Source organism: Pseudonaja textilis, chromosome 2 (assembly GCF_049901715.1).
Source record: "Pseudonaja textilis isolate UNSWEBS1 chromosome 2, rPseTex1.2, whole genome shotgun sequence".
Classification (NCBI taxonomy): Eukaryota; Metazoa; Chordata; class Lepidosauria; order Squamata; family Elapidae; genus Pseudonaja; species Pseudonaja textilis.
Window position 1 is genome coordinate 209,790,245 of NC_141991.1, and position 26,968 is coordinate 209,817,212.

Here is a 26,968-nt window from a genome sequence, read left to right on the forward strand (position 1 = left end):
CCAAATTCCCAGGCACTAAATGTGGCAGCCTCGAAACTTTCAAGTAAAAGATGGCTTCCAAGGCTGCCAACATCCTTCATATTAGAAACAACCATATCAAGCCTATTAATAAAACTCAACTATCAATAGATTTTGGAACCCCCAAAGTGGGAGAGAAGTCTCGTGACTATGACAAAAATTAACCCTGCAATGGTTTTTTAAATCATTGCTTATTTAACTACTAAGTGTAGACAACAATCACACAGCTGTAATGTAAACTAGTGTCAGTTCTCTTACCAGATGACTACTAAAGAATTCTTAAAGTACTTCCATAACCTTAAACATTGATAATAATCATACTTATATGACAGGCATTCCAAAGATGGTCTCTTCTTTATCTTACTGGGCATTGCAAACATCTATAATAAGGTGGCGGTGGTGGGATATCTATGATGATTTTAAGTTGGACAGGCATAGAATTGCTACTACAATATCATAGCAAGAGTGGTGATTCTACATCTCCCAGCATAAAACAAATGGTCAGCCATCTTGTTTCTCTGTCCATGTGATTATTCTATTAGTAGAATTTTCTGTCTTCTGTTCAATTGCATTCAATTCTCAAAAGCTGCCTGGACAAATCCCTGTAGTTTTTTGGGCAAAGTTTTTCAGAAGTGGTTTGCCTTTGCTTCTTTCCTAAGGTTGAGACTGACCAGCCCGTAGTCACCCAACTACCCTTGTGCCCAAGGCATGGTAAGACCTTCTGATCTCCTGATTTCAAGTCTATTTTTCTTAACAACACAAAACTGGCTCTAGTAGTAGAGTTGCTTCTGATAATGTAAGTTCCACAGAGCATGGAGAAATTCATTTGAAATCTGCTGAGCTAGCATATAGAATGTGAAGGGATCAATATAACCATTTGATCAGCTCAAAGAAAATGCAGTACAGCTGTTCCTTTGTTTATTTATGGATTGAGTTTACCCCACTCTTCTAATGTATGTTTCTCACTCAGATCAGCTTATAGCAATTGCACAAAGGTGCAATCGCAGCAAAATTTGCAGTTTTGTCTTTGTGAGTCAGGCATACAAGATGTAATTGCTGCTGCTATATACCAAAGTATTTATTGGCACTAACATGCATGAAATTCTTTGTAAGAGCTATGAAATCCAGGAAATAATGTAATTTATTTTAAAAAATGAAGAACACGGACAAAGGTATCATGGGAGTTATACATATCTTCAAACATCTATAAGGAAATGTCTTTTTTGTCCTGAAGACATCACATAGTGCCAGATGCAGTTTTGAGGAATTGCACACCTGAGCACATGTACCCAAACAAACCCACCTTCATTGTGTTAGGGCAGAATGTGCAAAGAAAATATTTCCTGCTATTCTTCCCAGGACACTTGTAATCACAGCAACAGTACAAAGTAAGGGGAAAATATTTGTGGGAGACAGTTACACAGGAGTTCTTCAGAGGCAGTAATTTATCCATAGTGATTAAGAAAAATCACAAAAGCTCACATTTTAATAAACTCTTAGAGCAGTATTGGCAAACCTATGATGTATGTGTCAAAGGTGACATGGCACAACATTTTGCTTTAAACACCTATTTTTATCAGTACTCAACAACGATTAACGTATTTTCAAAAGCTTACAATTTCCAGAGTCTGCAAAGGCTGCACAGGAATAGTGTGTGCTCTCGCGTGACCTAAGGACTCTCTAGAAATTGCACAAAAGGGCTATGTTCTCACACAGCCTCCTAGGCCTCTGATAAACTCATGAGAATATGATGTGCTTCTGCATAGCTTTCAGAAGCTGATTACAACGCAGAAGAGCATTCTCTGAAGGCCTCATGATTTCTCATGCAACCTTGAGTGGGCCATAGATGTCTGTAAACATCACCTGAAAGTGAGCGGTGCAAGGAAGATTTTGGAGAACAATGGGCCATGGAGGCAATTGTACCATTCCCAAAGGCTTGCACACCTTGGGGAATGACACATGATGGCCTTTTTGACAGGCAGCAGTGGCACCAGGGTGAAGTTGAGGCTTGGGTCTAACCCAGGAGTCTTCAAACTTGACAGCTTTAAGACTTGTGGACTTCAACTCCCAGAATTCCTCCTCTAGTCATGTTAGCTCAGGAATTCTGGGAGTTGAAGTCCACAAATCTTAAGCTTGCCAAGTTTGAAGACCCTCCATCTAACCACTGTGCTGCTGCCAAGTGTCAGAGTGCTATTGTTCAGAGGGACCTAGTGGAAGGAGAGAGAAGTTGGGGTGGTGGGTGGGGAAGTGTGACTACAGAATCAAGTTAGGCATTTTCCGAATTTTTGACACACCAAGCCTAAAGGGTTCAATATTATTGTTCTAGACACTCTTTTGTTAAGAACAGCATTTAAAATAACATCCTTTATTTTAAAAAACTGGGGGGAAAAAGAAATAACTGTTGAAATTGACACCATCTGGATGAATACAGTGATTAAATTAGTTCTTCACTGCTACTGTCTCTAATGCTATAGATCACAGTTAATGTTGATTCCCCCCCCTCTGTTTTACACCATTTGGAGCAGAAAATACCAGCTATAATATTCAATCAATCAGGCAGTCATCCCCTTACTATCAATGCCTGGGGTTTGTTTGTTTTTTAAGTATATGCTCTTACTTTGTGCACATACTTCCAATGTCCAGTTGCCTTTAGAAAAAGCACCTTTGGGATATATGTGCTCTTATATTTCAGAGAAAGCATGCTGGGCTGGGTGTCATCAGATGACATTGCATTAATGATGGCATATAAGCATACCAATGCTCCCAAATCTTACCTGCATGGGCAGTATCATTGGGAGAAAAGAAATCCTTCAAATAGCCAGACCCCATGACATAAGGGGCTTTATAAATCACAAACAGCTGTTCATATTGCACTGGAAGCTTACTGGTAATCAATGTGGCTAACACAGCAGGATGTATATCCATAACTGCCCATGCCAACCTATTCTGGATCAGTATGGCTTTCAGGTGGTCTTAATGGGCAGCCCCATGTACAATACACTGTAATAAGGCAGGCAGAAGGTCACCAAGGAATGAATGATAGTGCGAAGGAATTCCCAGTTTAAGCAAAGGTGCAATTCGCACATTTGTCACCTGCTGTTTGAGCAGGAGCTCAAATTGAGCACCAGTTCTGTCTGGGGAAAAGCTACTGCACAGATAGAAAATTCACTAATTTTTCCCATCCAGATCCCAATAGCTCTTATGCATTGGCACAAAACCTCAATCACATCAGATGTACAACTGATATTTATGCAGGAGCATCAAGGCAACCTTGAGAAAGAAATCCAAGGGCAGTTATATATTGTAAGCAAAGCTTAGCTCTGAAACAAAAAAGTGAGAAAGAAACTTGAGATTGCGCTGACCTGATTCTCTGGATTGGAGGAGAGAGAAATTTTCTAGGCTTTAATATTCTGCTCATATACCATGCAACAATAATGGAGAGTTCCATTCCCCTTTGTGGAATCTGTTTCCTGTTTGGACTGACTCCAAAGGCTGACATCACTTGATCCTGTGGCAATAGATGGCCTAGTCCAGTAACTTCATGTAAAAGTTAAATAGAAGGACCAAGAGTGTTAAGTCCTGTAAGATCTCACATATGAAGGATATTCCAATTATTTTCTTCCCCATCAACACTGATTAGAACTAGCTACAAAGAAAGGAGAAAAACCATTGCAAGAGTGTGCCATCCATTCACCGTTTACTCAGACAATCCAGACGGATACCATGATCCATGATAACAAAAACTGCTGAGAGACCAAGAAGAACTAGGACAATTGTTTAACCACTATGTTGGTTACACCATTGTTCATTCATAAGTATGATGGATATGCTTTGATACAATATCCTGATCTGAAATCTGACTGAGAAAGATTGAGATAATCTATTTCCTTCAGAGGTCTCTGAAGGTGCAACCTTCTCAAAAACTAAAGAGAGAAGTTTGGATAAAAATTGTCTAGCATCATTAGATACAGCAATGGCTTCTTGAAGATGGAATGCACATCCTTATCTTTCAAATCAGATAAAACCACCTCTTCGTGCTAGTTATTTCAGGCTCCAGGGGGCGGTGCTCATCTTCGTTACAAAGCCAAAAAGCCAGCGATGTCTGAAGACATCTCTGTGGTCATGTGGCCAGCATGACTAAATGCCGAACACGCACAGAATGCTGCTACCTTCCCACCAAAATGGTCCCTATTTTTCTAGTTGCATTTTTACATGCTTTCCAACTGCTAGGTTTGCAAAAGCTGGGACAAGTAATGGGAGCTCACTCCATATGTGGTGCTAGGGATTTGAATCACCAAATTGCTGACCTTTCTGATTGACAAGCTCAGCGTCTTTAGCCACTGAGCCATCACGTCCCTGGTTTACACCTATTTAGGTCTTAGTAATACGTGCCAGATCAATCACCTCACCCATCATAAGAATGGATGAGAGCAGGTTTAAATAACATGGCATTTAATAATTGCAGCTAGAGGCACAAGCTTTGGAAGCTTCGGAGATTTGGCACGGAGGCTGAATGCTAGTATCTGGAAGGCCCAATCAATTTCAACCATTGGTTTCACCTTTCCCATGATAATCCCACCCCCAAATTCCTATCATGTCTTCTCTGCCCATAGCAGCTGGGATGTTGGTGTCTGCCCTCTCTCCATCTCCCTTCCCACACCTCACTGATTATCTCCCAGGAACCAGGGACCACCTACCAGTTAATTAACAATGCTCATCCACCTTCAGCAACAACATATTCTAGGCCAACTATCAGACTGCATTGTTCTCAATCTGCTTCCACTTAACAGCAGCTGCAAGACAGTATAAGGCTATCTAATTTCAAAAACCATTACCCATTCAGACATTCAGTGATCCTTTTGCTAGCCCCTGTAAACCTGGGATAGTAGATGCCACCATATAAACCTACATACACAACTTCACTCCCCCACAGAACACAACCAGAGGTCCCTTCAATCCAATAAACACTCCAGTAAATAGTCCAACATACACTGGCAGGCAAATCTAATAAAATTGATGAAAAATCTCCAAAATAAACATAACAGAGTAGAATAGCTTAGAATAGATCCTCTAAGTTCCTAATAGCAGCAATGGCTCTAGATTGAGAATCAAAGGGCAGAGAGATGGAGTGTTAGACTTATTTGCACGTCATCCTGCAGCCTCTACAAAACTTCTGCTTGTGACCAGATGTAATAGCAACAGCACTTAGACTTATATACCACTACAACTCTCTCTAAGCAGTTTATAGAGTCAGCATATTGGGTCTTCATTTTATTGACCTCAAAAGGATGGAAGGCTAAGTCAGCTTTGAGCCACTCAGAATCGAACTCCTGGCAATCAGCAGAACTAGCCTGTAATACTGCATTCTAATTGAATGGAATCAAAATCATTTGAAGCATTAGTATGCTTTATAAATCCTTAGTAAGACCATACCTGGAATACTGTATCCAGTTTTGATTACCACATTACAAAAAAGATGTTGAGACTTTGGAAAAAATGCAAAGAACAACAACTAAGATGATGAAGGACTTGGAGACAAAAACATATGAAGAACGGTTGCAGGACTTGGGTGTAGCCAGTCTAGAGAAAAGGAGGAGTGACATGATAGCAGTATTCCAGTATTTGAGGGGATGCCACAAAGAAGAAGGCGTCAACTTATTTCGCAAAGCACCAAAGGCAAGACAAGAAACAATGGATGGAAACTAGTCAAGGAGAGAAGCAACCTCGAACTGAGAAGCTTCCTAACAGTGAGAACTGCTTGCCTTCAAGAAGTTTTGTGTGCTTCATCACTGGAGATTTTTAAGAAAAGACTGTCTGAAATGATATAGGGACTCCTGCTTGAGCAGAGGGTTGGACTAGAAGACCTCCAAGGTCCCTTCCAGCTCTATTCTAATTGAAATAAAGCAGATGACAGAATAAGTAAACTAACCTAACCCTAACTACCCCTTTTAAAGCAAGATGCTACGTTTCTTCTTTTGAGTGGCTTCTAAAAACGTTTTTGGATTCATATTGCATTTGAAATGTGACTTATGCTGGTTAATAATTTAGGAATACTATAAATTATCTAAACTTCATTCTGAATAAAATAGAAGGGGAATCTTGAGGAGGTACTTCACTTATATAAACAGATCCCAACCAGGTGAAATTTTACTTAGTAGTAACTTGCAATAAACAGATTGAGGATCTACATAAGATACCTTATGCAAATGTACTAAAATATAAATACTAGTAAATTTCTATTTTGCTTAAAATAGGTTTTTTTTTGTGGACCAGCATTGTTTGGTGACAATGTTTGGAGATGCTGTAAATTTATTGCATTTCTTTTTTTAGCATTCATTTCTCTGAGTTACAGGAACTATATCATCTGTTTTGTGAGGATGATTTATGGTGATTTGTTTTGAGGATGATATATCAGCCTGTCAAAAACAGACAAATAATTGCTTCCTGTTAAATATGGCAGAGGGCCTGAAGAGATGTGGTCTTTTTCCTGCAACAATTTCATGGGAGGAGAGAGGTTTACTGCCAGTACAGCTCAGCATAGTTTTCTTATCATGAAAGAGAGATCTTGAAGAATACCAAAATCCAAGAAATTATTCTCAACAGGGCTGCAAAAATGTGGACAACCACCAGATAGCAGCAAATATACACAGAAAACTTTTTAAAGTTTTGCTATCATGAAGTAGTTGACTGGACTTTGCACCTCATACCTGATAACTCTGTCTAGGAGAATGGAGCACATAAGCTTTAGTACACAAGGGACAGTGACTGGGGATCTCACAATTACACTTAACAGGAAGCCGTAACACATAAAATCTTGAAGATAACATTGTAATGGATTTGGGTTGACCATGACAAATTATTATAGTTATGATAACACAAGCTTAGTCTTGTAAAAATATCAGCTAAAACATGCTGTGTGACTTGGGACAGTTATTATCACTCGGCCCACTGTCACCCCAGAGATAAAATGAAAATTGATCCCCACCTAGAATGTTTTGAGTAACTTTGTTATTTAACTGTGATAAAAAATAGAAAATGCACCATACCACTTCTTTCATTGTTCTCCATAACCTTTTTTTTTTAAAAAAAAATCCTTTCTATCCATTTTCAGACACAATGCCTTTGCTACACAGGAAGTTCTATTCTTGAAAATGCATTCTCAGAATATGAGGTTAGTCATCTCTTGGGTATCTGAATTAACAAAGCTTCCTTCCTGAACCGCTCCAATGTCTATTTTTCTGGGTAAGATTAATAACAGGAGACAAGTTATATTTCAGCCGCCCCCAATTAAAGAACTTCCCAAGGATTCCCCTCCCTCTGTAATTCCCAGGAAGAAATGAAAAATCTGTCTGCATGAATTTTTCTGCTGATTTCACTGAGCACAATTTATCTCAGCCACTTTGACTTTATTGATCTTGCACTAAAAGTTAGTGATAGCTTGCATATTGGCAATTGATTATCTTCTTTCTTGACCTCATAGCAATTTTAGTGCTAATCATACCACCACTGTTTCCCCCAAGTGTGTTAAATTGGGATATATCATATTATAAAGATATCAAGTATAATAGTCAACAAATATTTCTTTTCATATACGTGTGTTAATTATTTATAAAACATTCATAACAAGTCCTAAGGCAATTTATGGCATACTTTTCAAAAATAGATAGCATTAAAACTAGCATTATGTTTGAAAGTAATTACAAATCAGGGAAAGTGAAAAAATAATTTAAGAACAATGCTGAAGAATTTAATAAGTGCTGGAATAGATTTTCCAAATGCATACATACAAACAAATGTACCAGATATTTTGGGATTTCCCAGCCACCATATTAGAGATCTAACGTTTCTGGAGGGCATCAGGTTGGGGAAGACCATTTTAAAGTTTCTAAACCAGAGGTCTCATTCTCGCGGCCCACGGGCCAACTGCGGCCCACAGGACGATATCCTGTGGCCCCCACCGTGATATGAAAGTATAATATTAGTGCGGCCCACAGGGGGAATGGACCTCTGAAGGAAGTCCTGCCCGCCATTCCTCATTATGGCTGACATTCGGTGCTAGGCTAAGCTACACTGACTTCATGCACACTATGCTTGTAACAACAGTGTGGCAGATGACAAACAGTCTGGTAGCAGTTGCCTTTTTTTTACGGTTACCATTCTGGTACTTTCTACCATCAACAAATGCTACGATCAAATGCAGAGAAAGGCGACTGCTACCGGGCTGTTCGTCATCTGCTGCGCTGTTGTGACAAGTAGAAGTGGAAATGACATCACGCATCAAGATGTTCTCCATGCGTCACTAGCTGGCTAAACACTTCTATGAAACGTGGAACAAGAGCGACGCCAAGTGGAATAAACTAAATTTTGTCACACCCTCATCATGTCTTTGTCAAAGCCAAAGCCTGCAGTGAAGAGAAAGATAGGTGACGAGCACAGACAATTTCAGCAAAGGTGGGAGACGCAGTATTTCTTTGTTGAGCACAGGGGCATCCCGACATGCCTTATTTGCACTGAAAAAGTTGCAGTGCACAAGGAATACAACCTGAAATGTCATTATTCAACTAAACATGCTGAGGAATGTGCAAAATATCAGGGGGGGTGAGAGAGCCAACCAGGTTGCCAGCCTTAAAACATGTCTAGTGAGGCAACAAGATTTCTTCAAGAAAGCAACCAAAGAGAATGCTGCAGCAGTCGAAGCTAGCTATATGGTTAGTGAGATGATTGCTAAGGCGGGAAAACCATTCACAAAGGGCAAGTTTGTAAAAAAATGCATATTACAGGCTGCAAGTATAGTTTGTCCAGAAAAGAAAAGTCAGTTCAGCAACATCAGCCTTTCTGCCAACACAGTGGCAGAGCGCATTTCTGACCAGTCAAGTGATATTTATCATCAACTGTGTGAGAAAGTCAGATGTTTTGATGCATATTCAGTTGCTCTTGATGAGAGCACAGACATAACTGACACTGCTCAGCTCACAATTTACGTCCGTGGTATTGATCGCAATTTTGAAGTGACAGAGGAGTTGCTCAGAGTAATTCCAATGCATGGCCAGACCACCGCTCCTGAGATATCTTGCCAGCTGTGTGATGCCATTGAGAATGCCAGTTTGCCATGGAATAGTGCCGTCAATGAGTGCCATCAATGACAGGGAGGAAAAATGGACTGGTGGCACTTGTTCAGAGAAAACTTGAGGAGGAGGGTGTAGAAGAGGCTATTACTCTGCACTGCATTATCCATCAGCAGGCCCTTTGCAGCAAATGCCTGAAGTGTGACAACGTGATGTCTGTTGTTGTGAAATGCATCAACCACATCAGATCCAGGGGCTTAAAGCACAGGAGGTTCCGTGCTTTTTTAGAGGAAACGGAATCAGAATATGAAGATGTGCTCTATTTCACCGACGTACGTTGGCTCAGCAGGGGAAATATCTTGAAAAGATTTTTTGAACTGAGAGAAGAAGTGAAAGCCTTCATGGAGAAGGACGGGATGGCTGTTCCCGAGATGAATGATCAGAAATGGCTCATGGACTTAGCTTTTCTTGTCAACATCACACATGAGCTGAATGTACTGAACAAGAAGTTACAAGGCCAGGGGCAGCTTGTCAGTGCTGCCTATGACAACGTGAGAGCATTCTCCACAGAACTTGTGTTATGGAAAGCCCAGCTCTCTCAGACAAACATTTGCCATTTTCCAGCATGCAAGGCACTTGTGGATGCAGGTACACCATTCAGTGGTGAGAAGTATGTTGATGCTATTGTGAAGCTACAGAAGGAATTTGATCCCAGATTTGCAGACTTCAAGACGCACAGAGCCACTTTTCAAATTTTTACAGACCCCTTCACCTTTGATGTGCAAGATGCCCCTCCTGTGCTTCAAATGGAGCTTATTGACCTGCAATGCAACTCTGACCTCAAGGCCAGATTTAGGGAGGTGAATGGAAAAGCAGACAAGCATGGGCAATTTTTGAGAGAATTGCGCCCCAGCTTCCCTGAGCTTTCCCGAATGTTCAAGCAGACCATGTGCCTTTTTGGGAGCACATATTTGTGCGAAAAGTTCTTCTCCACCCTGAACTTTAACAGTCCAAGTACAGGTCCAGACTTACTGATGATCATTTTCAAGCCATACTGAAGATCTCAAGTGCCTCCTCTCTCAAGCCAAATGTGGCTCAGATATGTGAGAGGAAGTCTCTGGCAGCAAGGAGTAAGCTGGAGAAGCCATGTTCTGAGGAACTGTTCATGATCTTCATTCAATGTTCCATTCATGTGTTCAGGACAGTTCATGTATTGGAGAAATCATTAACTGTAGATGACATTTGAGGATATTTTTTAACAACGCTTTTTGTGGAATCCCTTATGCGGCCCAGCCTCACCCAGACTCTGCCTCCAGCGGCCCCCAGGTAAATTGTGTTTGAGACCCCTGTTCTAAAGAAACATAAAAGCAATATTGATGTTGCTTTAGAGCTTACAATTTCAACAAATTTAAAAGATTCTAGTTGGCAAAGGGTGATATTTCATGTTTCTAATCCAATCAGATCAATATGGATAATTTCTTTAAATAACAGCAAAGAAAGATTTATTGAAGTTCTTGAAGAGCTTTACAAATGGGATGTTATTACTCAAAGGGCTTTGAAATAGCAGATAGGATACAATAAAAAAACAATCTCTTCATGCCCTCTTTTATATACTGTAAAAGAAGAGGAAAATGGAAAAAAGATTTCACACAAGCTCTCCATAAGCAAACCACACCCATATTTTAACTTTTATGTTCAATTGTACATTAACTATACTTGCAATCTTACCATTTTCACCATTCTCAGACTATTATGTTTTTTTTAAATCTGATTGGGATTTTTATCACATTTGTAGCATTGATTACAATTCTATATGCATTATTATACAAATCTCTAATAAAAGTCTTCTATTCCTTCAATTCTGTTTCAACCCAAATCATTTCATAGCTTTTTAAAATTCTCTTTACTTTGTTGAAGGCTTCATGTTTACTTCTCTTCATACACTTCCATCAAAGAAATATTGGAGTAGGATTCATACAGAAGATTTTAAAATGAATATAAAGATAAAACTGGGGACTTCTTTTCTTTATTTTGTTTTATTTATCTGTCAAACATGTACAAGATGACAAGTATGAACATAAACAAGAACAAAGGAAGTAAATACAGATAAATGCAGACAATAAGACAGGGACGGTAGGCACATTGGTATGCTTATACACACCCTCTTTAAGGACCTCTTAAGAATGGAGTGAGGTCCATGGTAGACATGGTAGGTTGAAGCTGTAAGCGGTTGAGTCTGTAACAACAGTCTGGTAGGGCGTTCTAGATAGACCACTCTATTGTTGTATTTTCTGCAATTGAGTTTGTATCAGTTTACCTTGAGTTTGTATCAGTTGTTTGCCCGTGTATTACTATGATTGAAGCTGAAGAAGTCGTTGACAGGCAAGATGTTATAGCAGACAATTTTGTGAAGTATGCTTAGATCAGACTGCAGTTCCAGATTGTCCAGGCTCAAAATTTCGAGCCTGGAGGCATAGGGAATTCTATTGTAAGTGGAGAAGTGGAGAACTTTTCTTTTGGGTCTAACAAAGAACTTGAAAAAGTAGAACTTTGATGTTATATATGCTAATAGCAGCAAGAATGCTCTATGCACAAAAATGGAAAATTATTTTAATTCTCACAATGAATGACTGGCTCAAAGTTGATGGAGTTAGCAGAGATGACTAAATCGACTGATTAATTAAAGAAAAGAACACAACTTTGCTTTTACTTGAAAACGACTTCTCAACTTCATGCTTAAGGGAGAAAAAAACAGAAACTTCAATTTTGAGTTTTGTGGATTAGATAAGTTTGTTGTTGTAGAAATGGCGAGGAACATATTACAGGTAGTCCTCAACTTACAACCACAATTGAGCCCAAAATTTATGTTGCTAAGTGAAATATTTGTTAAGTGAATTTTGCCCCACTTTACAACTTTTCTTGCCTCTGTTGTTAAGTGAACCATTGCAATTAAATTGGTAATCTGGCTTCCCCATTGACTTTGCTTGAGAGAAGGTCACAAAAGCTGATCCCATGACCCCAGGACACTGCAACCATCATAAATATGAAACAATTGCCAAGCATCTGAATTTTGCTCATGTGACCATGGGGAAGCTGCAACAATCATAACTGTGACAAACAGTCATAGTCACTTTTTTCAGTGTTATAACTTTGACTGGTCATTAAATGAGCTGTTGTAAGTTGAGGACTATCTGTATTATGTAAAAATAAAAAGTTGAGGTTGTACACTATTACCTTATTGTACCGCACTAACAAGAAATGGAAGTCAATGCTTTTGTTTTCGTTTCCTCTTTTATCTTACACTTTTTCCTCCCCTACTTTCCTATTATTTTCATTTTTCTTTATAGTTTATATTTTGATAACTAATAACATTTGTAAGACAACACACTTTCAAACAACTTATTTCCATCAGAATTGCTCTGCATTTTTTCTGCCACTGTGCAGCATTTATTCTCACACAACCTTTTTTCTATCCAGAACCCCCTTCATTTTATCGTTATTCCATACATTATTTCTCATTAGCACAATTTTTTGCATTTCAGTGGTGCTGTCTAATATAATTCTTTCCAATTCGGTTCCAAGCAATTTCCACATTCTCTTTCATTTTGCTCATTTTTCATTCATTCTATTAAGAGATTCTTAACTTCAATACTTTTCATATAGAATATATACACTCTTTTCCTGCAATTCTTTCATTCTAATTTCTTTTACTTTTTTCCCATTCTTCCATGCTCATTCTTCCCCGAGCCTAATACTACAATAGTCTCTCCCACATTCATTAGCACTATATCTTTGTGTTCTCTAATTATCTCAGCCTATTATAATAAATGATCAGTTCTAGCTTACCTTAAATTGATAGTCATTCCTTTGCCATATTTACATACGAATACATGATACATGAATAGACATATGTTTATACATCAATAGACTTACTTTTATGAAAGAAACAAACCTTTATTTAAACAAAAATATACCAAAATGTTATCCATTCTCATTTGTTCTTGGATTTCTGAATGGCACAGTAACTTTTTCTGTGTGTTTTTCAGAGATACACAAAAGACTTTGTTCTGTTTGATGGCATCGTTACTACAGACAACACATTGATATAGAAATAAGACCATGATACAATCAAAGGAAACAAATGGAAGACAGCATAGCAAAATAACTGACAGTAAACACAATTTTATGAGTTGACAAAAGGGACGTTGATGACAGTGTATATTTGTTCCTCAGTGCTTGAAATACGATTGTTAGTAATAAAAGTCAGAAGATCAAATTCTTTATACTGCCTGTGAGCCCAATGCATATTTCTCTATTATAAATTTTTTATATGAATTTTAATTAATAATCTGTTCATAATAAAATCTGACCAATTTTTCATTTTGTAATTTGAGGCAAGAGTGACACCTTGTGTGCAAAATAAACAGGACAGGACAGTGATCTTTGTTCCTTGTTCTTAGCATTACAAATCCACAGAACTGCTTCTTAGAATTTTAGAAGCGATAAATGGGGAAAGTACCATCAATCATATATACAGATAGAACAAATTAATCAGAATAAGTATTTTTAGCATTGATGCAACTACAAAAATTCATAGGTGGTAACGTAAAACATTTTGCACTGCTTAGATTTATTTGTAGTGATTTGAAATAAATCTAACATCCTCAGGAAAACTACTCCTTTCCTAAACAATTTACCAGGAAAAGGAATGAAAGGGGTATTAAAAACAAGAAAGGAGAAAGGGGAAAAGGGGAAAAAAGAGGCAATAGAAAGTACAGTGGTGGCAGAAAGAATAGGGCTTTAAAAAATGAATTGTAGCCCCCATGAATAAACCTCAAGCCATGATTAGTAAACTATTTGAACCAGTGGATCCACTGGAATTTTGAGAGCATGTTGAAGCACAACTATGGGGAGTTGCTATAATAGTTAATTTTACCATAGGGTTAAATTTCTTAACTCCAGCAAAAAGTCAAAGAGAGAAATGATTGTAAAAAAATAGAAGGGAGAGGATTTGGATGTGTTCTAGCGGAAGGAGAGATTTAACCATAAGATTTTAATGAAAATAAAATATATATTCAGTGAGAAACTATTTTTAGGCAGATTCATTAATATGTCTGTGTGGTTAAGTATAATAGCTTCATCTTTGGTTTTTACATGCTTGTAAAAACAAACTCAGTGGCTACTTTCGAATCATTGACACTTAGCAGAGCAGGCCAATGTTGTTTTTAAAGTATGTCATCCGTTATACGTCATCAGTTAGACCCAACAAGTTTTTCTAATATAATTTTTAAAAGCTGGAAATCATATGATTTGGTTTTTGTCTACAGAGAAGTAAAACGACAGCTAAAATATGACAGCCTAAGCATGAAGGAGAAAGCTGCTGTATCAGGAGAATCGCGTCAGGTATTTTTGATTGGTACCTATCCTGGAAAAAAAAGGGAAAGGGGATTTTTTTTTAACCCGGCAGCCCTAAACAGATGGGCTCCCATGCATATACCAGCTAGAAATGAAGCCAGATTAACATTTCCAGATTTCTGCTTTGACCATAGTGATCTGATTTCCTGTCCGGATCGCATTTACTGTGGCTTTGATCGGTCGATTTGTTGTCTTGTTTACCCCTCTTGGACTGGCTGAAAATAAGAAAGAAAATATCAGAGATTAAAAATGTTTGCTCCCTCAGTGAACCTGTAAAAAAAAATCTGCAAGCTGTTTGCAGTTTCACTGATGAACTTTGTCCAAAAATGAAAAAAAAAATGCCATTTAAAGATAGTGACTAGTAATCAGAAGAGAGGGAATGTGTCTTCCACAGCATACACAGTAGCCAACAGACTTGAGAGGTTTTCTATAATTAAATAAAATGAAGTAAAGAGAATTAGTTGTGTTGGCGAAGTAAAAAAAAAACACTATTACTGACATACAGGTAGTATAGGTAGTCCTTGACATATGACCCCAATGGAGCTCAAAATTTCTGTTGTTAAGTGAGACATTTGTTAAGTGAATTTTGCCCCATTTTACAAACTTGCTTGCCACAGTTGATAAGTTAGTAATCTGGTTCTTAAATGAATCGAGTTTTCCCATTGACTTGGTTTGTCGGAAGGTTATAAAAGTTGACCTTGGAATACAGCAACTGTCATAAAAATGAACCAACTGCCAAGCATTTGAATTTTGATCACATGATCATGGGGATGCTACAAAGGTCATAACTTGAGAAAAGTGGTCATAAGTCACTTTTTTCAGTGCTGTTGCAACTTTGAACAGTTACTAAATAAACTGTTGTAAGTCAATGAGTTGTATGTACTTAACTCACAAACATTTATTAAATGACTGTTCAAAGTTACAACAGCATGAAAGAAGTGATTTACAACTGGTCCTCACACTTAACAACCATCACAGCATCCTGATGATTATGTGATAATGTATTTGTAATAGTTGCAGCATTCTGGAGTCATGAGGTCACCATTCATGTCCTTCCCAGCCAGCTTCTGACAAGGAAAATCAATGAGGAAGCCAGATTTGCTTAATGACTATGTGATTCTCTTAACAATGATTGGATTTTTTTTTGCAAAACTGAGTGTTAAATTAATTACTTTCCTTAGCAATGAAAATTCTGTTCCTGATTGTGGTTGTATACCAGAAAAATAGGCAAAATTGTGTTCCCAATGGCCTGAGGTGGGCAAAGGATGACACTGCATGTTTTTGCCCTTGAGGAATGGTCAGTGGCCAAAACTCACTCTAGGACAAGCAGGTTCTACAAACCAGACTAAGTGCTAAATACTGTATGTAAAAGCAGGGGAGATATGGGTAGAGTTAATTCCTTATATGGAGCTTCTCCATTCACAAAACAGGCTGCCATGATGATATGCCCAAATGCAAGGCAAAAGATAGGCTGATGGGACTGCCTACCTCCCCTCTTGACTCCATCTACCCCACAATATTTTACTTTCTTCTCTGGAAAAGAAAGACATATTTCTAAACAATGGACAGATCTGTGTTTTTTCTGCAGCTTGCAAGTATCTCATTACTTTATTAAAATAATCTTTCATAAACAAACTCAGATGAGAGCCCAGTGGAAACTATATAGTTCACTGCTATCCAACATAGCCTGCTACTGCTTCAACAGACAGGAAAACTGTACTCCTGCTACAGTTGTTAGGGAATCAAGACCTTTTCCAGTTCAATCAGCCAGACTCTATCTGGTTACCTAAATTACCCAGGAAAATCAGGAAAAAGCAAGACTAAGTGTTTATGTAGTATGCCGATATTCCTGTCTGCATTACTAGTGTTAACAAAAATCACCCAAAACTTGTAAGAAAAACGTATTAATACAAGCAACATAACATTCCCCTGAAAAACAAAAGAAAACCACCAAGAGACTGTTAGTGATTTTTATTCACACATTTTTGCTAATCTTCAAAAAAGAGATCACTTTTGCTTAGGCCTAAATATTAGCAAACATTTCTTCAGTAATCTAGATTTTAATTTAAAAGTCTTTTTACAGTGAGGATTTATAGCATCACAAAAATGCCTTTGCAATCCCAAATTTCCCCCCCCCCCGCCCTTTCAGCTCATATGTGCTAACTACATCTTTTCTCCAGGCTATTATTTTAAAGTCCTTATTTTGTATTACAAAACACCAGCCTGCCACAAAATCCAGAGAAGGATGAGGAGAGTCAGGACAATGACACAAAGGGAAAATGTACATAATGAACCCAAGGACTGGGTTCTGCTAAGAATTACAAATGATTGTTAAATCAACAACGAATGAATGCAATGGGTTTGGAAAAACAGAATTGTAGTTTTGGCTTAATTTGTTTCATATATTTCCCAACTTAGGCAGATGAGTTGATTCCTTTTGTGAACCATACTCTCCAAACAAGATTTTCTGACACATTACTTTTATGTGTGAAGGGTCCTGTGATGCAAACTCCCTTCCTATGCCAGTCCACAGGAAATAAAGTTTGCATAGAGCCATGTATTTGAGGAAATACTTGAAGTGCACCAAGGAGGGGCTCCTTGGATTTTGGCCAAAATACTTTTCTCTATTTTATTAATAGCTTACAAAAACAGTGGTTTGGCCACAATTGAACATTTCACCTTTGCATTTGGCAGAGATTTTAAAGGGTGTTCAAAGTTTCTCCATCACAAAGAGAAGATGAAAATATACTGAGTTCAGAACAAATAAACAAAAAAACAAAACAACCTCAAACATTTACAAAATGTGAATACCTCCAAATTATCCTGGAATGCCATTTTATACCTAAGTAATCACATAGGAAATGTCAGTTAGTAATCTGCGTAAATCAAAATTATTGTATGAATGTTACAAATCTGCTAACAATGATTAAACTAATAGTTATCAGCTATCAATTATTAACCCCATTTAAAATATCTTTTTATATTGCAATATTTAGCTTACCTGAAGTCTCCCTCTTTTTTCTATTTTTTGGAACAGTTCTGAGCTGTTCAGTCTTTTACATGAAATGCAAATAACCCAAACTAGAGGGACCAGTTATCAATTCTTTTAACCATAGTTGACAGACTGCCTTGGTTTGCCATTTATATATACATTCTTATAATGGATGTGTCTGTTCCTTTTTCTCTCTCTCTTTAGATTTCTTTTTGCAATTTATGCATTTATTTGACCTTGGGGATATAAATCAAAGTTTATATACACTATCTTTAAAATTCAGCTAATACATTGACTGTCGGTCTGTCTGTTGTACATGTGACCTCTGAATTCCAAGGAATGGGATACTATTGCTAATGGGAAATAAGGCCATGCATGCAGTATACTTCTTTTTTTAATTAGCTATCAGAAGCACAGAAGATAAATTAACCCCTCTTTAAAATGCTTCAAGGTAGAAGAAAATTACATCTCTCCATAATAGCCAGTACCTCACCTTCTAAAAACTATAACAAGTAAAGCAATACTGGTTTTGATGTATGAACACTCCCACATTTTAAAAATGACTGTTTAAAATGCCACAATGAAGGGAACGGGGAAGAAAAATTATGCTTATGTATTATGACATTATATTCATTAGTTAAATGTTCATGTATTTATGTCAATATTTTCATAACAGCAATGGAAACACATTGCCAAAGAAAGAATACAGCAAATAGAAGCTAAAGTGTGGTCTTACAGAAAGCAATATGGTTTTCTTCCCTTAAGTTCATACTAAAGCTTTTTGTAAGTATAGAATGCTTTTAACATTATTTCTTCCTTCCTGGAATGACTTTGAAGTGAAATATGCTGTTATTGCTTCGGTTATCCTATGCTGTGGAGGTTTTATGTTTGTTATAGGTCTTCACTTTTATGTTTTCCCAATTTTATATAAAAGTCACTTTTGTGCGATTTGGGCAGGCATATAAATGAAAATGAATGAATGAATGAAAGAAAATTGTTGAACATTTGATTAAGCCAGGAATGAAGGCTTCTATATATTTTTGAGATAATGAAAGTTGTTTCTGAAGATTACATGGGTATAATGCTGTTTCTTTTTAATTATTTCCCTATTTGATTTTTCTATTTTTTTAATGAAGATTTATTCCTTTTTTAATACACACACACACACACACATCCCTTGAGTCACTGACCAGAAATACATATACATATATATTCAAATGATTTTATATACATTGTATTAAATTAGATTCATGTGTATATATGATACATTATGATATACAGTATGTTATCTATAGCATGTATGATACATTATACATATATTATAGCCAAGCATGATATTCCCCTCTGAAAAAAAAATCTGAAAAGTAGCCAGGGGTGCCTTTTCCTTCCGACCTTGCCCTCCTCCCCAAATCTAATCATCCCTCCCCACACCGCCAACAGGACCCTGGAGGCACCGGATCCTAATTATCAACGGCGGGAAGGGAGTAAAAAAAGAAAAGGGAAAAAAAATCAGAATTGTTAATCAAGGGAGCTCCAGTTCCAGTCGCCGCTCCAAGCTCTTTTTTTTCTTCCCCCCTTTGCGCGACTTCCCGCAGGGGAATTTTCCGGTAAATGAACATTGCTTTCGCTCTCCGGAGGGAGCTGCAGCCGTCTGGCTCTTTCCATACCTCCGCATCCCCAGGAAACCTCTCCCCCCCCGCCCCATGCCACCCCCGTCTTCTTCCCTTCTCCCACCTTCCCCTGCCTCACAAGATAGGTAGCCAACCCGCTGTTCGGCTCGTCCGCTTGCCAAGCCAGCCAGCCAGCCCACCTTCCCGCCACAGGGATGGTCCAAACTAACAGTGCTGCTTATTGAGTCAGAGGTGGGAGGGATAGGAATTAGGGGGAGAGGGGACAGAGGGGGTGAGGAACAGGAGAGGAGACGCCTTGGAAACCATGCAAGAACTTTTCTGCTTCTGATTACCCCCATGCTTATAAGTTGCAAAGGAAACACGGAACTCAAAACAGCCCAGCTGCGCGGCTCAGCTCAGTTCGGGTCTTTCTCCCCACCACTTAAAAACACGGAGTTCCGGCGCTTCCCACGCTTGCAAGCGGAGAGAACCGGCTGGCTTTTTTCCACCGACCAGTGGCAACTTTGCAAAAAAAGCATAATAATAATAATGATGATGATGATGTTCGGAAAAGAAAAAAATTGGAATTCCGATTTTAGTCGGAAGAATATCATGTATGTATACCATACTATGTACAAAATCTAAGAAATGGAAAAGATAAGCATGTGGTTTATAACATTTTTCATTGATGTCTCCATAGGAATGATTTTTAACACATTCCCATGGGGAAAAATCATGTCAAGTTCACCACTCACTTGCAAGATTCTATTATCAGAGTACTGAAATCATCCTTCTGCTCTTTATCACAATCGTCTTTGTGAGGCCTTTGTGTTTTTTGTAGATCATTTCAAAATGAATACATTTTTCCACATTCCATACTCCCAGTCTAATTTCTTTTTACATGCTATATTCTAAAATTTTGTACCGTATCATTTCTACAAACAGCATACACACATACACATACAGCATATCATATAGCATGAATTATACATGCACATAATGTATACAACAGCACGTATGATGCATTATACAAACACACATACACACAGTAGCATCTGCGAGGGAATCAAAACAGACAAGTCCGTTTTGTTTGTGGACTAATCCAGCGGTCGCCAACTGGTGGGCCGTGGCAAAATTTTGGTGGGCCGCAAAAGGAATGGCCCCCAAAAGCAATTAATCTGGGCCACGCGGGAAAACAAGGCTGCTCCGCCTACATGCCCCCCCATATCCTTCGGCCAGTGCAAAATTCACTGACTGAGAAGCAGAGAGCCACGCGAGCTGCAACTTGAAGGTAAGACCAACGGTGGGGGAGGGGGTAGCTTGACGGTGGGAAAGAAAGGCAGATTAGAAACTAACCGGTAAATTCATAATCGCCCTAGACATTAAAGACCCGGGAAGAAAAGCAGCTACTGCTGCTCATGTTTCTGCCGGATGGCTGCAGCAACCATTGCCTCCAAATGGTGGGGTGGGTGGAAGGAAGAGAGAGAGAGAGAAAGAGAAGGGGAGAGCAATCCAAGACTGCTGGGGAATTAAATCCACGTGGGGAAATTTGCATGGCTTGACTGCTGCAGAGTGACCTATATCAGGAAAACATTAGATAGTACCATGCATTCAAATGTTTGTCCTGTAATGACTGGAATGAAAATGGAGTGGAAATGGGTATTTCATGCTTGCTGACAAACTTTCATAAGCGTGAAAGTATAGGGAAAAAATACTAGTTATACATTACTCTTAACAAAGACAAAACACCAGGACTTTGTATCCCCACAAACCCAAAGGATGAGAGAAGTCCTTCCTTTCCCTTCGCTCTGCCCAACAGTTTCTTATTTCAAACTTATTTCAAACAAGCAGGAACAAATATCACACTAAAAATGTGTAATATTTAAATATTTCAATGTTTTGTAATAATTGCACTAACTTTAATAATTTTGTTACAATAAATGTTTTATGATTAAACATTTATGATTTTGTTATAATCAAATGAGCATTTATATATATAAATGTTTTGATATTAAATTTATGTTTAATATAAAAAATAAAAAATTTATATTAAATATATTATCTTTTTTAAAAAATTAGTATTAGTGGGATTTAAAAGTATTAGTTTGGTGGTCCCTGAGGTCCAAAAGGTTGGTGACCCCTGAACTAAACAACTCATGGCCTTTTGACTCGTTGTTTCAGAGATACTTCACAGAACATCTAATGTCCTATCTTCACTGGAAAAGTTGGGATACATTCAGAAAAGCATCTGCCTTGAAAATGGCCCATGTTGAATATATAGAACAAGCATCAGCACAGGAAATATTTTATGACATTTTGTATTCTGTCATAAATTATTTTACAATAATTTTATGTAATAAAGTATTTCATAAAATGTACCCAATTTCAATTACATGAGTCATGGGATCCCATGGACATATTCTGTAAGTTAGCCCATTTGAGGTATCTTGGTTCAAAAATTATTGCCCTATGATGTACCATTTAACCTATTAAAGGTTGTGAGAATGAGATTTTTAGTAGCATACTATTAGACAACTTGTGACCCCTTAGGCCATCTTATCAGAGGGATCTTCAAACTTGACAGCTTTAAGACTTGTGGACTTCAACTCCCAGAATTCCTCCTCTAGTCATGTTAGCTCAAGTATTCTGGAAGTTGAAGTCCACAAATCTTAAACTTTCCAAGTTTGAAGACCCTTCTCTTATCAGATTCCTCAGGGCCTTCAGAGCTTCTAATATATTGCTTTCACTGAAAAAGGAGTGACTCTTATGCCTACTGGTGAAATAGGACTAGCTGGGAGGCTCTGGCATTTCTCTGAGGCCCCTTCCTCCCTGGAGGGTGGGGATTTCTGGGAACATGTCAGAATGAGGAGCGGAGTGCAATTTTTCTCATGGTCTGCACCTTTGTTTGTTTCCCTTCCCCCAAGAAAGTGACAGGTGGTTCCATGGGTCAGAGAGGAGGAAGAGGAGGGGAATGAGGAAAATTTTTTGATGCTCCCTGCCAGCTTCCCACAAGCAATGCCAATGGAAAACCAGTACAAATTGCCAATGCTTTATTGTCCATCCACGATCGTTCTGTTTTTCTGTTTACTTAAGGAAATATCACTGAGAGGATGACCAGGTTCTGTAGTAAAATGGAACTTTTTATAAAGTGCTATTATATAAATCAGAAAAGCATGCTATGTGTAAAATAACTTAATTTTACATCTTCTAGTCAGGGATTGGCAAAGTATTTTTGTAAAGGGCCAGATGCTGCCCCTCTTCCATGGGCATGGCTGGGAGGTCTACATCAGTGGTCGCCAATCAGTGGGCCGAGGACCACTGGTGTTCCACAAGAAATTTTTGGTGGTTCACAGAGAAATGTCCCCCACAAAGCAATTAATCCAGGCTTCGTGGGAACACAAGGCTGCGCCGTCCACATGGCCTGCAGGAACACAAGGCTTGCATCACTTGCATTGCTCACAACATGTAGTGAGGGGAGGGGGGAAAGGGTGGAGGGGGGAACTTGCCCCACTCGCTCCACGCGCCTGGCCTGGCCACCGGGCTGCTTCTTTCCGCTTCTTTCTTCTTGTGCTTTTGGCTGCACACAAGGAAAGCAGCAAAAGTCTTTCTTTCTCTCCCCCAAACTCTGCCAGAAAAGAGTCTTTGGGACCCTGCAAGGCATCCTGCTCCAAGAGGCTGCACTGGTGTGACAAGTCTCACAAACACACATTTCTGGAGGAGTTTTGGGGAGAGAAAGAAAGACTTCTGCTGCTTCTGCTGCTTTCCTTGCATGAAGCCAAAAGTCTCTCCCCCCCCCCCCTGAACCGAGCTGGAGACAGAATCCTGCGATCCCAAATAAAGAATGATTGATCGGTAGGAAAATGGGGTGGGGAATTTTCCTGCAGACTTTTGGGGGGATTTTCCCAGGGTCTCTGGTCCATGGGATTTAAAATTATGGGTTTAGTGGTCCCTAAAGTCCAAAAGGTTGGCGACCCCTGGTCTACATAGCAAACCATGTTGCAGACACTGTATAGTGTTGGATCACCAGCAAGCAGCCTGCCAACAGGCCACTGCCACAATTCAGGGCAAACCTCACCTCTTGCCCTCACTTCCACCCTAGTAATCATGCCATTCTTTGCTCACAACCCATACAAAATCAGGTGATGGGTCAGATTTGGCCCATAGGCCAGAGTTTGCTAACTTCTAGTCTAAGAATTGTAGAATGATATTAGAAGTACCCCTTGTGACATGTATTATCATTTTATATATTAAGCACATCTCAGTGTACAGAACAACTAAAATTTAGAAATAGCATTAAAATATCAACTATTAAAAATGATAAATGTGAAAGAGATAAATCAATTATGGATCAAGTGAATAAATATATACCAGTAGCCCACATATTGGTGGGGCTGGCAGAAAAGACTTAACATTTGTAAGACTCCAATGACTATATTTCCTAAATATCAGAGTAGAAAGAATTTCAAATAATGGGTGACACAGCTATTGGCCAGAAGGCACTCTCTGATGCTTACCTTCAAGGGTCCTCCAATGATTTTAGAGGTGGTTACTTAATAATCAGGATTGGGGGCTGTTAAGGTAAAAGGTGATGACACTCTCATTTCCTGTCCCAGAAATCCTTGCACACAACTGCCCTGCTTTCCAGTCTCAGCACAACCACTTTGAATAGTAACTAAGCTACCAACACTCACTATAAAGGAGTATATTCACCATCCAAAATCAGATCACCAAACTCATAAAAGTAAACTAAAATCTATAGTCCATTCTAAAACTGTGGCATGAATTAAGGGAAATGCTTGTAGAATTACAAAATTATATTATAAAGCTGTATTACAAATAAGAATTCAAAGTGTTATGATCATAGTGAATGATACGACAAATATTTTATAACACTGCTAAAATTGCAGGCAGTATAGTAAATAATATCTCATAGAATAGTATAAAGTAGTAAAACCATGATTACTAGCTTGTTTTTATTTGGAAGCCCTCTGGGGTAATGAGGCCCAAATGCACAAAAGGAGAAGAACTGTACAAATCACTCCATATATGCAGAGAATATGTCATCACGACAATAATCACAAACATTAAAATTTTAGAGAGATTAGAGTATATAATTAGCAACACATATTGCAATAAAATAGAAATGCCTTGGAGAAAGTTACAGCTGAATTTGGTTACCTATATTTACCCAAACATAAATCTCTTTATAAATCTCTTTCAGGTTCAATATTACCTTGTCTTGCTTTTTAGCTTATGTTTTGACCTTCAGGATAGATGATAAAAGCTCATTTCTTTCAGCCTTCCCTCCAGGATCTTTTTCCAGTGCCACAGCCAAGCTAGCTAACTTGCTCGCTTTCCTTCCGTCCTCTCTTCTACCTTCTAATCTTCTAACCTTAGGTGTTTAAATCCCCTGCTTTTTCCTTTGGAGGAGGGAAATGCTGACGCACTTCCTTTTCCCAGCAAGGCAAGTCTGAACTTGTCTCTCTGGCTGTCTACAGGTGACCAGCCACTGCAGGAGGTCTAAGATAAAACAGTGGATTCTAGGTCTAGGTCTCTACTGTTAATCCTGAGATAGTTGAGTGAAGGTGGGGGAGAGAAAGGTTTGCTCTGCCTTGGTTGAGGGGACTGGAGCTGTGTATGTTTACATAGAGTCTTCCAGCCAATCTTTGATTCCTGACGACTCCCTGGACAGATACCTGCAACTTTCTTCACAAGTTTTTCAGAAGAGGTTTGCTATATTGTCTCTTTCCTAGAGTTGATAGAGAATCATTGGCCCAGAGTCACGAAAGTGGCTTTAAGCCTAAGGTGGGTCTATTACCCAGTTTTTAGCCTGATGGCTTAATTACTACCTCAAACTTGCTGTCTTTGTGGAGGTTTGTTCTCCACAAATCTCTTAGAGGCATACTTTATTGACTGTGAAAGCCTAAGGCAGGGGTCTTCAAACTTGACAGCTCTAAGACTTGTGGACTTCAACTCCCAGAATTCCTCCTCCAGTCATATTAGCTCAGGAATTCTGGGAGTTGAAGTCCACAAGTCTTAAACTTGCCAAATTTGAAGACCCTTGGCCTAAGGGCTGGAAAAGTGTTGTTGAATAACCACTGATAGGATAAGTATCTTTTGCCTCCAGGTTTTGTTTCGTTTTTTGGCCCAAGGACAATGGGTAGCCCAGTCCTGGAATAGATCATTATCAAATGAGATTAATCTGGCAGGCACTGGTTGCATATTGTTCAGAAGCCAATTACAAGTTCTTGAATCCAAATCAGCTGCTAATATATAGCCAGTGCAAAAATCAGGAACTCTAGTCAGCTTCCTGGTATCTCAAGTCTGCTCAAGTAAATCCAGTTAAAGTGCATTGCAATTATCAAACCATGCATCTTCTAACACACAGCCTATCTAGGAAAGGATAAAGCCAACCAAAATTAATAAGTTTGCCACAAAGACCACTTCAGTCTCCAATAATGAATAGTCTTGAACCATTTAAAAACTATATACATTTTGTACATTTCTGAGATGCATCCTATCTTAAAAAATAAAAGCAATCCCCGAATTTGAGGAGCATCTGTCTATTGGCTATGGCTGTGTTATGTGGTTGAATCAGTTGCTATCCTGAGAGAAATACTTAGCTCCATGTTAAGGCAGCGTTGAATCATAGATGCCCCAATGAAATGGGAAGTGGGGAAAGGTTTTGTTTTAAAGAAACATTTAATTTTTTAAAAAATGTAGCCACCCAGAGTTGGCATCACCATGAATGAAGTTAGGAGCTTAATCATTTCATCCCCTTCACCTCTTCATGTGATTATGGTGTAGGCATGAAAAGTAAAATGCAAACAGAGAATTTCTAGGGAAATCCTGTTTATCCAGGATAACAACTAACTCACCAAAGTTAGGTTTTTGCTGCCCACTCCCCCCCACAAATCTAGATAAGATAACGTTATTGTCACTTTTTTCTGTGAACCACTGGCACACATTAAAAAAGGAAATCCTGCATACATACACATATATGTTTGATACTATATGGTACAAAGCTATTACAGAATCTAGTTGTTCTTTGTGTTGGAAGAAATATCCTTCTGGATTCAGTTCCAAGTGGGAAAAAAGATACTGGAAACATGGAGGCTGTTAGGAAAGATGGTTTAATGGTAGACAGGACCACATGGCCTAGAGCTCAAAGTGAAGAGGATGCTCACATGCTCTAAGGTGAAAAGAGAAGATCAAGAAGGGCAGATATGCTGAGAATGCCTTTATAACCTTTGTTGGGATTTGAATTGGAGCTTTTATTCTGATTGGTTGTCAGACTCCCATGGGGCCATGCAGGGACAACTCTGCAGGCTGTTCTGAGTTCCAGGCTTGGTTAAGCCTTGCTGGATGATGATGCACTGAAAAGGGCTTTTGGCAATTGCTATACCTTTATGTGGAGATATTTGTTATGTAAAGTATTCTGGCCCAGGCCTTAATGGCCCACCCTTTAACAAAGGTGTGGGGGGATGAGTTTCTGCCTCTCTGAATTTCTACTCTTTTTAGGGGAAATATTCTGCCTTTTTAATATTTCCCAGGATATTTCATTTTTCTAGGAGAGCGGTGGGTTTTAACTTCGAACATTTGGATACTACAAAGCCTCTTCCCAGAAGGTAACAATAAATTCATACCTGGGAACATTCATGTGTATATTTGCCTGCTTTCTATATATTACTGAATATATATTATTTACTATATTTTTCTTCCATTGTGAGGTGTTAGGACAGGTAAAATGTTCTTCTATTCTAGTTCTATTAGAGCTTCTGTTCTATTTTTTTTTATTCTGTTCCTCGAATCTCTGGTACATGAAGTTGGGCTGCAAGTTTTAACACAGCCTTACCGCACTTTTAATT

The 26,968-nt window shown here is 38.6% G+C and overlaps 2 protein-coding genes across 3 annotated transcripts in view; one reads left to right on the plus strand and one right to left on the minus strand.

Annotated features, from left to right (window-relative positions):
• Window positions 1-24,510, minus strand: part of APC (APC regulator of Wnt signaling pathway) — a 147,613-nt gene extending 123,103 nt beyond the window's left edge. Inside the window, exon 1 of one of the 2 annotated variants that reach the window (XM_087926952.1) lies at window positions 24,334-24,510. The gene's annotated coding sequence lies outside the window, so the exon portion shown is untranslated. The remainder of the gene's footprint in view (window positions 1-24,333) is intronic. The other variant, XM_087926951.1, reaches the window with a different exon arrangement.
• Window positions 9,296-13,192, plus strand: LOC148127346 (general transcription factor II-I repeat domain-containing protein 2-like). Its single transcript, XM_087923220.1, has 2 exons — window positions 9,296-9,943; window positions 13,130-13,192. Exons 1-2 carry the CDS (start codon window positions 9,296-9,298, stop codon window positions 13,190-13,192), a joined length of 711 nt encoding a protein of 236 aa, XP_087779346.1.
• Window positions 24,511-26,968: the final 2,458 nt, after the last annotated feature.

Bases quoted from the DNA above. Each gene is read 5' to 3' on its own strand.
- LOC148127346 (XM_087923220.1), top strand. From the start codon at position 9,296: ATGTCTGTTGTTGTGAAATGCATCAACCACATCAGATCCAGGGGCTTA. The intron at 9,944-13,129 runs GTGAATGGAAAA...TGTGTTTTTCAG, and splicing joins TCAAGGCCAGATTTAGGGAG to AGATACACAAAAGACTTTGT.